General features: G+C 43.7%; 1 protein-coding gene across 2 annotated transcripts in view; it reads left to right on the top strand.

Annotated features, from left to right (window-relative positions):
• The window catches only part of LOC135914563 (mediator of DNA damage checkpoint protein 1-like), a 33,698-nt gene extending 19,884 nt beyond the window's left edge, over positions 1 to 13,814 (top strand). Inside the window, exons 9-14 of one of the 2 annotated variants that reach the window (XM_065447469.2) lie at positions 287 to 466; positions 2,510 to 2,578; positions 5,249 to 5,348; positions 6,755 to 6,910; positions 9,760 to 9,785; positions 13,239 to 13,814. In XM_065447469.2, coding sequence (XP_065303541.1) covers positions 287 to 466; positions 2,510 to 2,578; positions 5,249 to 5,348; positions 6,755 to 6,910; positions 9,760 to 9,785; positions 13,239 to 13,418 — 711 coding nt within the window. In that variant the 3' untranslated portion in view covers positions 13,419 to 13,814. Of the gene's footprint in view, positions 1 to 286; positions 467 to 2,506; positions 2,579 to 5,248; positions 5,349 to 6,754; positions 6,911 to 9,759; positions 9,786 to 13,238 lie in introns of both variants that reach the window. The other variant, XM_065447467.2, reaches the window with a different exon arrangement.

Below are 13,814 nucleotides of genomic sequence, written 5' to 3'. Positions count from 1 at the left end.
ACCTTCCACCTTGCCAAAACCATGCAGTGCATTGACAGCCATCGATCACATCAGCCAACCAAAGAATAGAACCAGATAGTTCCTTTATTGTCTGCCTCTGATCACTTTGCTCATGGAGCCAAATGAATAGAAGCTTCATGGAAGGATTAGTAGGTACAGTGGGCTTTCCCCTCCTCCATTCTCTGGGAACAGGAAGCTGTCTCTCATTGCTGATTGGCTGACATAAGCTCTACCTTTCGCTGCCCTACCTTTCCATGTTCTCAATAAGTTTGTTGTGTGCTTGCAGGAAGCACCAGTGAGACGGGGCAAGAGAAAAGCAGATGTGCCTGTAGTCAAACCTGAAGTGCCACGAAAGGCGAAGTCTCGGCGGGACGAACAGGCGGACTCTTCTCTGGCCCCCAAAAAAGTCACGAAGGTGAAGCCAAAGGTGCTCTTCACCGGAATTGACAGCACAAGCGCTGAGGAGGTACCAATGCCTCTCTTTTGCATACCATGGGGCTTGACATTCTGTACAGTGTGGATCTTTGGTTATCCTTTGTTGCACACTGCCACATAATGCATGATGTGTGACATGTAGGGCGTGGTATACAACAAGCTTTCACAATGTGATCATTAGTAGGGGAATGAGGCAGGCATCAGGCCTGAAGCCAAAGTTTCGACAAGGGGTCAACCATTCTTTTCATCTGAGATGGTCGGTTATTGATTACAGTAGCGTACAGCCTAGGATCACAAACAGGACGTGGGAAACGAAACTAAGAATGGCTGGTCGTGTGTAGGGTCGCTTCCTTCATTTCCTGTTTGTAAATTTAGGCTGTATGCTGCAGTAATTAAACAAGGGGACCTGTTTCGTCAGGGCCCTTGACAACTTTCAAGGAGTAACTTTGGCTCCATGCTGAGGCTTTCCTTCTTCCCTCTTGCTGATCGCTCCAAGTTTCTGTATACCTGTAGCCGTTTTGTCTTGTCTGAAGCTTTCTCAACAGCATTTCGTGCACACCGTATGGCTGGTTGGTCATCACACGAGTGGTGCTCTTGTGTCAACACTAATGGTGTTGCTAGGTCTAGTCACCTGCCCCTGCTACTTCAACGGTGGCCTCCAATAATTGCAGAACACATTTTTAAAGCGAGGCTTTCTTTGCTTACCATCCCATGGTGTTGCCTGGGTTGGTCGGTCAGTCACTGGTCAGGTTTTCGCCAAGTAAATTCTTCGTCACTCTTACGGGGGGGGGGGGGGGGGGGGGGTAAAGAAAGACTTGTCCAGCGGTGGGATTAGAAACTCAGTCCCTCAGCACAGCAGCCTGGTGCTCTAGACATTAAGCCACAATCACTCGTACACTTTTATCGTGCTGACGTCAGCTAGCTCTTTCAGATGAATGGCATGCATTATGATGATTTCCATGCCGCAGCACATGCCCATGAAGCAGGCAGTACATATTGCGCCATTGCCAACTAGCTCTTTGCGATGATCTCCGCATGTTGATGATCGTTATGATTTCCATACTATGCTCAAACACCCACAACGGGGAATCAGCCAAGTAGCTGCTGGTCTATTTAGAATAAATGAAGAATAAATGAAGAAATACAAGCCAATGTAAGAGTATTACATATCACGAGTATGCGAGAGCATGTGTGCACAGCAATTTCCTTTATGTTAGAGACGCAGGAACGAAATGGGGGAAAAAAAGCATTTCATGAACCGTTTCACATAGATCCCAAAATTTGTGTTGAAGCTGCTTTTTTTCTTTTTTTTCTGTCATTGTGTCTCATTCTCAGGATAACTTTACACAAGAAGAAAGGCTGCTGATGCTCTCGTGCCAGGCTGTGACTGAACATGTTACTGAAAGTGTTGGCATGCTATCACACACAAGTAAAAACAAAAAGGACAACAGAAGCATCGACTTTTTTGTTCCTACTTGTGGCTGGCTGCCTGCGTTTCAGTGACATGAATCCTTACGAGCGTTCTCAACTTTCAATCATTCTATGCCATGAAACTTTATGGAATGAGAATGCATGCTGGCCAGTGAAATTCAGTTAACTAGTTAACTAGTAAAATGAGGGAGTCAGTGACTACAGCCAAACCTTGTTTTAAGGAAGTCACATCCACCACAAAACAACCTTCACTATATATTCAATGTTTATTGCAAGAATGTATTTGTTTCATGCTGATATCAGCAGAAGACATTATTTTAGGTGTACTTTGTTTCATCAAGGCTCAACTGTACTTTGAGCAGATATTTAACAGCGGCAATAGTTTGAGGCTGTCGAATATTTAATAAAAATTGAATGAAATTGAGTGCAGGTGTTGGTTGATTGTGCGCTCGTTTTGTAAAATTCTGCTGTGCAACCCAACAGTGTATAGTGCATTGTTCGTGGCACCATTTCCTGCCGAGCGCATATTGGCTGCCTCGCGGCCAATATGTAGCAAATAGTAGCTCTGGGCACTGTTATTGTGTTGCAGCTGCAACTGGTGCTAGACGTTGACAGTTGTCACCGCTTTCTGGTTCCTAAGCAGGTGGTAAGAGACCTAGGTGGGGCCATCGCGACCAACGCTTCTATGTGCACACACCTGGTCACCGACAAGGTGAGGAGCCATTTGGCATGCAACCTTTTTCCTCTTGCCCTCTCAACTGCGCATTCGCTCCGCGGTGTCACAGTGCATACAAATTGGTGGGGTAAAAAACACATGACAAAGTTACATAACAGATTTTTCTGTTTCTTTCTGGCTAGCATGATATTGTTCTGAGGATGTATTTATTGCAAGGCAGAATGTCTAATGCTGTAAAACTGAAGCCTGGCCGATTAGTAGTTTGTGTTTAAGATGGATGCCAACCTGTCTTCATCATCCTCCTCCATTTCTTCATGTTTTCGTATTTTGGTGCAATCCATTTCAAGACACTGTCTGTTACAGGTAGAGAGATAGTCAAATGATAGTTTAACCTAATTTTGCTAAATTTTCTTTAACGATATGCCTTTGGTTCCCTGATGCACAGTCATAGAACTTAACGCATTGAACGCATTGAAAACCTCTTGAGCAATGAAGTGAGCTGGACATCTCACCTGATTAACCAATGAGTGGGGGAGAAATGTAGGTAAAATATGGGAATGCCGGGTTTCAGTTCAGGTGACGGATGCCATTGAGCTGTTGAGGTTTACTACTTCCATGAAGGAACACAAGGCGTGCGCAATGGGCTCCTTGTCTAAGATAAGTGGTCACGATAAGTCTGTGAGGGAGGCAGTAGATTGTATACCTTCTTATTGTTCTTTAATAAATATGCCACTCACATGAGTGTTTTAAAGTGTTTTTGATTTAACAGAGTTCTCATTTTCACAAAACAGTTCCCGGGTCCTATCAACTTCGTTAAATTGGGGTTTAACAATAGATCTTTTAGATAGGGATGGCTCATTATTAGCCCGTTTCAGTGAAAGGGCTGTAGCAGAAAGCTTTTGTTCTGGACTTCTGTGTGTAAGTGTGTGCGAAATGTAAAAATAGTAATGTAATGTCATTAGGCTAACATTGAATGCATTTGAGTGAAGTCTTGTCTTATTTGAAAATAAGATATTGAGGTTCATTGGAAGTGCTTTAAAGGGGCCTTGAACCACATTTTGTTGAAGTTGAGAAATGCATTTTCAGTTAAACTGAACTATTTCAGAAATACTTTACAGCAAAAGTACTCCAATGCCTCCAGCAGAAACGCAATTATTGACATTCAAAGATTGCCTTTGATCCCCTTTGCGGTGCTTCTGCTCATTCTTGAATGCCTTGCACTGTGAAGGCTACGGTGGAGTAGGGCGTGCCCAAAACGCTCTGCCCACTGAACGTCGCTGTGGTGCACAGTTCAAATTTGATTTTGGATGTTCGTGTAGACGCCATTACTTCTTACTTTGGTGCCTACAGCGCATCGCACTTAAAGGCTGTACCTCAACTTATGGTTGAGTTCGCGGCATCTCGTTGCTTTGCTTTGCTACAGTGTACCAGTTAACTAAGCGCAGCTGTGTTCTCTCGTGCCGAGTGGCAAATATGTTAGCACGTTTCCTTTTGCGCTTATCTCTGTGGCAGTCACAATTTCCATTGCTTGAACTAAATGTCCTTATGTTCGCTCGTAACAAGCTTAGACCGTGATGACAGCACACCTCAAAGTAGTGCAACTCGGCAAGCGAACAATCTGTTCCAGTTGGATCTTGGTGCTCAGACAGGCTCGCCATGTGCCTGTATGTCGCCCAGAGACCACTCGGAGCAAGCGGTTGTCCTCAGCGAAACTGCAGTGAGCTCAGCAAGCGGGCTCGTCGCGACACCCCGCAGCAGCTGCGGTATCTACACTGCGTGACAGACGCAGCTGCATGCAGCTGCAGTGCGTTTGCAATATGTGCATGACAGGGCTCGTGTGCAGACCAGTACTGTCCTGCACCAGCTTGACGGACAGCTTGACGGACAGAGCTGACGGACGGACGGACGGACGGACCACATTCAAGTTGCACATTTCAAAGCGCTGTCAATAGCTCAATAAGAAACGAGCTGCCAGGAGTGAGCACGCGCTGGCAGTCATACATGTGTTCCGACCTTAAGTTCCACGTGGTTCGAGGGTATTCAAGGGCTCGAAACTAACCGAAACTAGAGAGACCCAACGGCCACGACACCAGTAAGCAGTGTTGCCAAAGATTCGTTCCTATCCAGGTGGGCGCAGCCAAGCATGAGCAGACGATAGTCGGCTTCTTCTGGAAATATGTATTACTAAATTCTGAACGCAAGACTTTCCTTACTTCAGCCTGTTCAGTAAACTGCGGCAATAAATATACATAGTAATGGGAAGAAAGGAAGAAGCGCACTGATCCAAACACCCTTCTTGCTTAATATCGGCTGTCAGCTAATGGCAGTGCTTTGTGGGAATCGGCCCGCTGGCACATTTGTCCATGGTTTCACTCTTTTCTTGCAAAACAACTTTGTACTCTGCGGCAACTTGCCGTCGCCTGCGGGCTGGTGAATTTCCCTTCCGGTGATGACCACTAATGGCATCTCTTTTGAATTGGTGTGGTAACAAATAACTCGCGCAGCCTCTGTGTGCTACTTACGTGTTACCATATCTTAATCTAGTATTCTACCTATCCCTGCTTTGTTCTGTAAATTTACCTACCCTATGCTTGTGGCAGTCCCATCCCTATCTGAACCCTGCTTTGTCTAGTTTCTTGTTATTGTTATATAGTTTATTGTTACGTGACCTTTCCTCTTTTTTTTTTTGCTGTGTACCGCTGGCAGTTTCGAAGAACGGTCAAGGCCCTGTGCTGCATCGGAAAGGGCACACCAATCGTCGACGTGGCCTGGATAAAGAAGTGCCAGGAGGCCGGAGCCTTTGTGGGTCAGTTTGAAGCTTTGTCTTGCTAGGTTTTTCACGAATGACAAGACTGCACATTGCTGTACTCATTAGCCTTATTTACTCAGGTTCTCTAACATTCCAGCTAGACTGTACAATGTGGTTGTCTTTTAAAACAAATGTATTGACATATATTTTCAAAGTTGCAGACGCTCTACCACATGCTTCACACATGCAAATGATCTCTTTTAGCAATTATGAAGCTTGGAAAACAAAGATGGCGTTCACTGCTGAGATCGAGGTCGCGAATTTTACCCCAGCTACAGTGGTCACACTTCAACGGGGACAAAATGCAAAAGCGCTCGCATGGTTAGATATAGGTGCACGTTAAAGAACCCCAGGTGGTAACAATTAATCCAGACTCCCTTCCTACGGTATACTTGTAGTACTGTGTGAAATGTTAACCAACATGGATAAGTGACAGAATTAACATGCAGTGAACTCCCTCTGTCCCTCTATCTCTCTCTCCCCCTTCCTTAAAGGGGCCCTGAACCACTGTTTATCGAACTGGACAAATGCATTTCAAGCATAAATAGGCTATTTCAGAAATACTTTGCTGCAAAAAGTACTTCAATGCGTTCAGCAGAAGCAGAGCGATTGGCAATCAAACACGGCCTCTGCTGTGCTCCCGTTCCTTCTTCAGTGCCTTGCACTGCGAAGCCTGTGGCGCAGTGGGGCGTGCCCACAACACTCCACCTTCTAAATGTCACTGTGGCATGCTGTTCAAATTTCATTTTGAATGTTAACGTAGATGCCACGGCTTCCGCCTTTGGTGCTTACGGTGCGTAACGCGGTTGTCGTCGGTGAGTCACAGTGCGCTTAGCCAGTGGACTCGCGGCGGCATTCCGCGGCGGCCACGGTATCTACGCTATGTAGCCGACTGCAGCTTGATGTCAGCTATCTAAATATAGTAGCCGTCTAAGGAAATGACGAAATAGTGTGTCTGATGACGAAATAAAGTGTCCAGAAGAGAGTGAGGACAGGGCCTTCTGTTGAAAAGAGAGCATTTGAGAGAAAGGTGACTTCGCGATTTGGCACGCAGGCTTCACGCACCGCATACGACAGCAAAAGTTGGCTGAGATGTTCAGTGCAGCGTATGCTGCCCACGGACTGTGTTCTTTCACCAAGCCCGAGGGATGGTTCAGTGCCCCTTTAAGCAAGGAAGTTGTAGGAAATGGTCAGGCAAAAAGTGGCTCTGTTTGAATGGCCTTGAGGTTCCCAAAGTTGCCCAGAAAAACTCCAAATTTTCTTTTTTTACTAGGCAGTTGTTTTTGGCTAGAGGTAGGCAGCCCTGCTAATCATGGTTGCAAGCAACCTTTAAAGCAGGTGCTCTCTGTTGAGTGTTTAACATTGTCCCACCATCCTGGTTTTTATCCTCTGTCTAATCGCAGACCACATGCCCCATATGTTGCTTGACAAGAAGGCTGAGAAGGCCCTGCACTTCAGCCTCAGAGACACGTTGGCAAAGGCGTCGGCCGGTGGCGTACTTCGGGGATGGAGCGTCCATGCCACACCACATGTCCTGCCATCTCCCAGTGACATGAAAGGTGTTTGTTTGTTTCTGAAAAACCAGTTTTTCCTATGTTTTAGAATTGGGCAGTGAACAAAGTAATCTCTGATACAGTGGATATTCGATATCTATATTGTCCTCTCACCCCTGGAATGTAGTCGACACTTAAATACACCTTCTTGTGTTTTGTGTATTGTTATGATTGGCAGCAGAGGCTTAAGAAGGATTTGTTGCTAGCAGAAATGCAGGCAAAAGTATGGGTAAATAATTGCCTTTTCAATTGGTGCATCAAAACACTCTTGACGCATTCCACCATTCTGACAGCTCCTTATGTGGCCGGAAACAATGGGACCTTAACATTATACTCATGCTACTCAGTCAAGGTTAATGTCATTATATCTAGACTTGCTGCTACTTGTAAATCTTTAATGACATTGAACAGAATGACAACAGCTTCAGGAAATGTAGCAAGTTTGTCTTGTACTCAGATAGCGTCAGAAAAGTTATTCCTAGCAGGCAAAAGTTCAAAAAAGGTTGCTGAAAACATTAACAAGGTGTCTACCATCAGGGAAAACATAAAATATTGAGAAATTTGTCAGTTCTGGAATCCCATTTGCTCTGAATCATGGAAATCGGTACCTACAAAGGTTATAGCAAAGCTATTGGTATGCTGAATTACTGCAAAGGCCAGGTGCATAGCCTCAAAATCAAAATTTCAATCTGTAATAACCTTTGTGTTGTGACCCATATTGTGACCATAGCTGCTTGTATAGCTAGGTACATTTGGGATGTCGAATAGCATGACAGCTGCAGATAAGAAAAAGATGCGCTTGGCAAGCTATAAGTTAATGGATGCAACTGTAACAGCAGCACGATCATCATAGTCTCTCGTAAGAAACATATTCAGGTTTAACATGGTGAACAACACAGATGATACAAAAGTATACAAGAGACAGGTCGCAAAAGCTGCTGCAGATTGAAACTGTATTCTGCTTTTTCACAGATTCCATGTCCCGCAATTCTTTTTTTGTTGCCAACTGTGCGGTTATTTGTGCTCTTCTTCATGTTGGACGTAAACCAGCTAGCCTAGCTTTAAACTAATGCAGAGGCGATTACAAGACGTTTCATGCTTATAGATGCAACGGAGTCCACATCACTCCAGTGGGCTAAGTCACACTTGAAAGTCGTCTTAAAATTTTCATGGGAGCATTATGGAAGATATTGGACTGCATTAACAGTGTAAATACATCGTCTTGTTGAATGTCTTATCCATGAGCCTTTGTGTTATATGAGCATTGCAGGGAGCTACGCTTCTTTGTAACATATTGTTATCAGTGCTTGGCAGCACACAGGCAGGCCTTAAAGTTGATTGCCTCAAATTTGGCTAATGTATAGTAACCCTTTGTTGGTAATGAGCATTCACCAATTTTTTGATCATCCTATCCAGGGACTATTTCGCATGCATTGGACACTGTGCAAAAAGGGCACTTGTGTAACGTTTATGACTGATTTATTTCAGAAAATTGTCTGTATTCCTAACGGTGCTGTAGAGCCCCAAGCCAGCATCACATTGTGGGTGATCACCACAGGAAGTTTTCCCTAGGTTCCTCACCGCATTCATTTCAGTGCTCTCGTATCTGGAGACGTATGCTGATTGTCTGAAGGCGACATATAATTCTGCTCAGCTTCAAAAGTTATATTCAGACTCGCTTAGCTCGTGCAACTTATTTCCATAAACAGTGCACACAGAGGAAACTTTGCCATCCTCTAAGTGCTTCACCTTGCGAAAAGCGTGAATTTCTTCAAGCGTGTCGGTGCAAAAACGCAAAGGTTGTGGAAGTCGAGGAATGTCCAATGACGGCGATTAAATCGAGCCAGGTCTTCCGTGCTCATTTAACTTTGCAACGAAAAAAGAAAGCCTGTGACATTTCAATAGCACGTGACATCGCATCTGTGTGCCAGTGATATCAGCAGACTCCAAACATAAATTTTGTCTTCTAATGCACCGTACATTGTAAGCATTGTAAGCATGCTTTTAATAAGGACCGAAGATCTATGTGGAAAGTCAGACATGTCCTCATGACTCCTTCTGATAAGCTAGGCCCGCATTCCACAGATTTTGTTTGAGAGTGCTGTAATTTCCACAATCCTTTCTAAATTGTACGAATTTTTTTTTGTCAGAAAAAGAACCACACTGGAAGGTATCTGTGTAGTGCAACAAAATAGACACAAGAAGAAACTAAGACGAAGACAAGCGCTTGCTTCATCTTCGTTTCTTCTTGTGTCTTTATTTTGTTGTGCTATACAGATACCTTTCAATGATGACTGACCAACAAGCCCATATCACACTGGACCTAGGTTCTTTTAAAGGTCGTTATCAGTCATGTACCGACACCTTTCACAACTTAGCACTGACACCTTATCCATTAAATAAGTTCAATAAATGTTACCTAATTAACCTAAATTATTATACCTATGTACTTAATGAAAATATACTCATGACTAGCTTGGAACACTTGAGTGCTGTTCATGTAAAGCCCCATATTATTTTTTTTACTCTTAGCTAGATTTATTGGATAGCTGATATGCACACCAGTCTCGGTAGGCGCGGCTAAAGCCTGTGCAATTGCACATCAATGTAAGAAACACAGATTTAACAAGCTATCGGATACACCGAAGTACATCTAAACTGTTTCTCGTCAATGTCAGCATTGTAATGAATCTATGCTTATAACAAATATCGGATGCTTTCGTGTTGGATGTGACATTGTCATAAGCAATTTCTGGGCCACAACAACCCTTAGTCAAAGTCCATTTGTTAATATATGGAAGTTAATCTTCCTGCGAGGTGGTTGACCTGATTTTGGCGTACTGTTTCCCTTCCAGAAATTGTGACATGTGCAGGTGGCAAGGTAAGCCGTTTAATTTCTATATATCTCTCTTCCACGCCTTTAATAAGCGCCCAAGCTGATGGCGCAGGCATTTGGTGGTTAGCAGAAGTGACGCAAATCCCAGACCACGGCCTCCAAGATGTTCGGCATGCCGCAGGCATAGAGTTTCTCACTATAACATCTAGAGGGTAATCTGGCGCCACCGTCTATGGGAGTTTCTTAAGGGGGCACCGTGCCGTCATGGGAATGACGGTATATGTGTCTGCGAGGCTCGAGTTGGCTGGTGTTGTAAGAGGCTTCGTCTAAAACGTGTATATGGCTACACAAATAACGCGTTCTCAAAGTAAAATCTTCATAAAATGTTTCCATTCACGCATTTTACATCTTTACTCACCCACAATGCATGACCAAGCGAAGAAAAGCAAGAACAGACGAACAACTGTTTCAAAGCGAGCGCGAACCTTGTCGTCTGTTCTCCAACTTTAGCGGCCAGCTGATACTTTTTACGTAACATGTAGTCGTACACACAATAACAAGTTCTCATAGTTAAACAAAACATGTTTTCGCGTAATAATAAAGCTAAAGCAGCTTTTCACGTGCTGTTTTAGTAGAAAATGAATCATTGTTGCACGCCACAATTGTAGTTTTTTTCCGCAAAGTGTGGATGTGGCTGCACCGGTGTTGTTAAATTCATACTGCAATGTAAAGATCCATCCAAGTGGAGGTTGGAGAAGGATTAGTTTTGGCTGCTAGCGGAATTCTGAATAGCCATTCGCGGAAAGCCCTCATCTACGAGAAGATAAATCTACAGTGCAGCATCTCCGCTTTGGCATCCCCTGCCTGGCACTACTAAGTGTCATCCACGCTTTCTTGCGCAAGGCATATCAGACTGGGAGGCCTTCGCGTTCTTGAAGCAGAGTGCAAATCTGCTCTTGACAGGCCAGTTTGCATGAGCCATCCATATGCATAGCGAGCAAAACTGATAGTTTTTGCTCCACGGCATTTACTGCCTTTTGTATTCAATCTCTTGTTTGCAGCATCTGCCAAAACATGAATATTTACGACGACGCGAGAAGTGACCTTTCTTCCGTTAGAAGCACTCTTCCAGGGGCGCCCCTCACTGCATTAAATATATCGAATGTGGTGATGAACGGGTGTTCGATGTGCTCATGGTACATCGCTATACTTTTTCGTGCGATTTTCGAGGGGGTTTTACAACTGTTCCATATAGACAGTAATTCAGTATATCTGAGTTTGATATATCTGAAATCGACTGCAGTAATTTTAGACTAAATCTTAAACCAGTAGCACTATGATCAAATTGAATACCTGGAATTGCTTTCAAATGAGCAGCCGTTTTCACATTTAACATTAAAACAATGTTCATGTCCTAGTTCAAGTATCCATAACATTAGCAAGTTTCTGTTATTACATTAGATGTTGCGAAGCGTTGTTTGCTAGTAGCGCAAATTGGGCATCGTACACAAATAAGCAGTTTGTCTGCCTGCACAGGAATCTTTGGAGATGGCAAATGATAGCCGTATAAGCCAGTCAAGTCCTGCTCCTTGAGCTATGTAGCATGCTCCACTTTCTCATGTTTTATGCTTATAGTACAACCGAACACATTTAAGATAACTCGATAGTTCCGTAAGAAGTCATTATATCAGTAGTTATATATGTTTGTTATATATGGACTCGCTCTTCAAAAAGCTCAAAAATTAACCCTATTAAACATTGCGTCAGAAGTTACAATTCGGCAGTACTTTAGTCTGAAAACCACATTTTTAGTGTCTTTTTGTGTTCTCGGTGCGTGCCCGCTACTAGCTGCAAACTTTCGTTGGAAACATCTATTTCAAAACATTTCAGAAACGCTTTCAGAAACTTTTTTTAGAAACATTTCAAAACTTCAAGCGCAGCCGCTATTTGTTACTCGAGACCTTGCGATGTATTTTAGTACCAGGGGTACACGACTGTATTCTGCGCAAGAGAGTGAAGCATTATAGTTGGCCGGAAATTGTAAACTTCGGAAACTACTGCTGTGTGCCGCCATTCTGCGAAGGTCTCGGCCATCACGATCTCGGCATTACGACTCCACGTCAGCCACAGTAGAGCCATGAAATTACGTCATCTATGTCGCTTCGGTCGAAAAAAAAATTCTATGTTCGAAAGTTCAAATGTCCCTGCAAACTGTAGTATCCGGATAATGGCGTAGTAACCGCCAAGCCTTTGCAACATTGCCTGCCGGCAGCGCATGGTGCCACGTCATCAGGCAACGTTTGAGGGGCCGTTGTTCCCATGATGGAAGGACATAGATAGTCGTTCCAAATCATCGAAACGGGCGCAGTACAGGTGGTGCCACACGGACAATTGCGCAATAACGAGAGCGACGCCGTCGTAGCATTCGATATCGTACCGGCGCAAGAACCGGTGCACGCCCCGTGCCCATTTATGCTGTACACCTCCTTCCTGGAGGCATGCCTTGGACACGCGGGACCTTCTTTGCGGCTTCCATGTTCAGCTTGAAAGCCATATTATTGTTGCGGTTGGACTCGAGCACCCTTCCATGCCCCCAGTTTGGCCATGCTTCCGTGCTTTGGCACTTCACCTGTGCCCTCTTTTTACCGTGACCGGATTCGTAGCGGTCATTATAACAGTACAGCAATTTTTAAAAATGTTTTGTGTTATCGGGAAGCAAATTCAGTAGGCAATGTTGGAAAATCATAAATGCAATGAAATGTGGTTCGTTATAACCACTAGATTGTTATATCTGGAGTCCTTACAAGTGGCTCCAACTGTATACTCAAGGGCATGAAACTCATCACACTTTTTCTGCAGTTTGGTGTTTCATTGTGCGCAGTTGGTGTTCTGAAATATTTGAAAACTACACGAAAAATATTCATGTTAACGGACAGTGACTGTTCAATTCGAAGGCCAAATCAAATAGGACATTATCCAGTTCGTTATCTGAACATTTTTTTATTCGCACGCCCCCTATCTGTTTATCCTGGTAAAGTACTGTTTCAAAAACCTCCTTAACAAACTGTCTTAAACCACCTGGAACAGTGTCTCATAAGTTAGCGATATCATACGCCATTGCTAGGCTGCCCTGGTAACATGGTCTTGTTTGCTCGTTTGCTGGGTATATTATGGGGTTCCAAGTACAATCAAACATTGATATAACAAAGATTGAAACAAATTATTGGTGATCATGCGATAAATTTAAAGTATTTCTCGCTGATATGGGTTGCAACGAATATATGCCTACAACAATTATCGGATATATAATGCAGGTATTTTTGTCGAACAGAATGTCAATCTATAAATAAGGTTCCCCTCAATTGAAATTTAGTTGGATTCCATGTGCATGTCTTGTTGTTCTCCACTTTGTGTTTTGTTTGCTGGAATTACATCATGCGCAGCCGTGTCAACTGAAGCCCATTGATTGTTGTTTCTTGCCAATTTTTCTTAAACCAGTACCTGGACAACTTGCCGGCTCGGACTTCAACCAGTACAACTGTTGTGGTCTCCTGCAAGGAGGACTTGAAAGCTTGCTCACGCGCTCGAAACAACGGTGTTCCAGTTGTCGCCGCAGAGTTTGTGCTCTCGGGACTGCTTCAGCACAAGCTCGACATGGAAGCCCATCGCCTGGAGTGAAAGCCTAAAGCGGGGGGTGGGAGCTTGCCGTCTTGCATGTCGCCATTCAACATTACATGTTGCTGTCACCATTCAACGTGGCTTTTTCTTTTTTATTATTATTATCATCATTATTGTTATTGTAGACAGGTAGCTTTACTGTACATTCAAACGGACAGTTACCGTTGGCATTTTTTGTATATACTGTATAAAATTACCTTATGCTGTAACATAATGCCCCATCTTGTGTTAATGACAAGTCTATCATACCATCACATTATATTAGCCACATAGCATTGAATTAACTTTTGTTTGTTGTGCCTTTCTTTTTTAAAACTGATGTTTTTATCTCATGACACCGCAGGTACTGTCATGCGTAGTCAAAGCGACCCAATAAATGTGTTTTAAAAAAAATTA

Source organism: Dermacentor albipictus, chromosome 6 (genome assembly GCF_038994185.2).
Source record: "Dermacentor albipictus isolate Rhodes 1998 colony chromosome 6, USDA_Dalb.pri_finalv2, whole genome shotgun sequence".
Classification (NCBI taxonomy): Eukaryota; Metazoa; Arthropoda; class Arachnida; order Ixodida; family Ixodidae; genus Dermacentor; species Dermacentor albipictus.
Note: the sequence above shows the minus strand (reverse complement) of the source record. Positions and strands in the feature narration are given on the sequence as shown.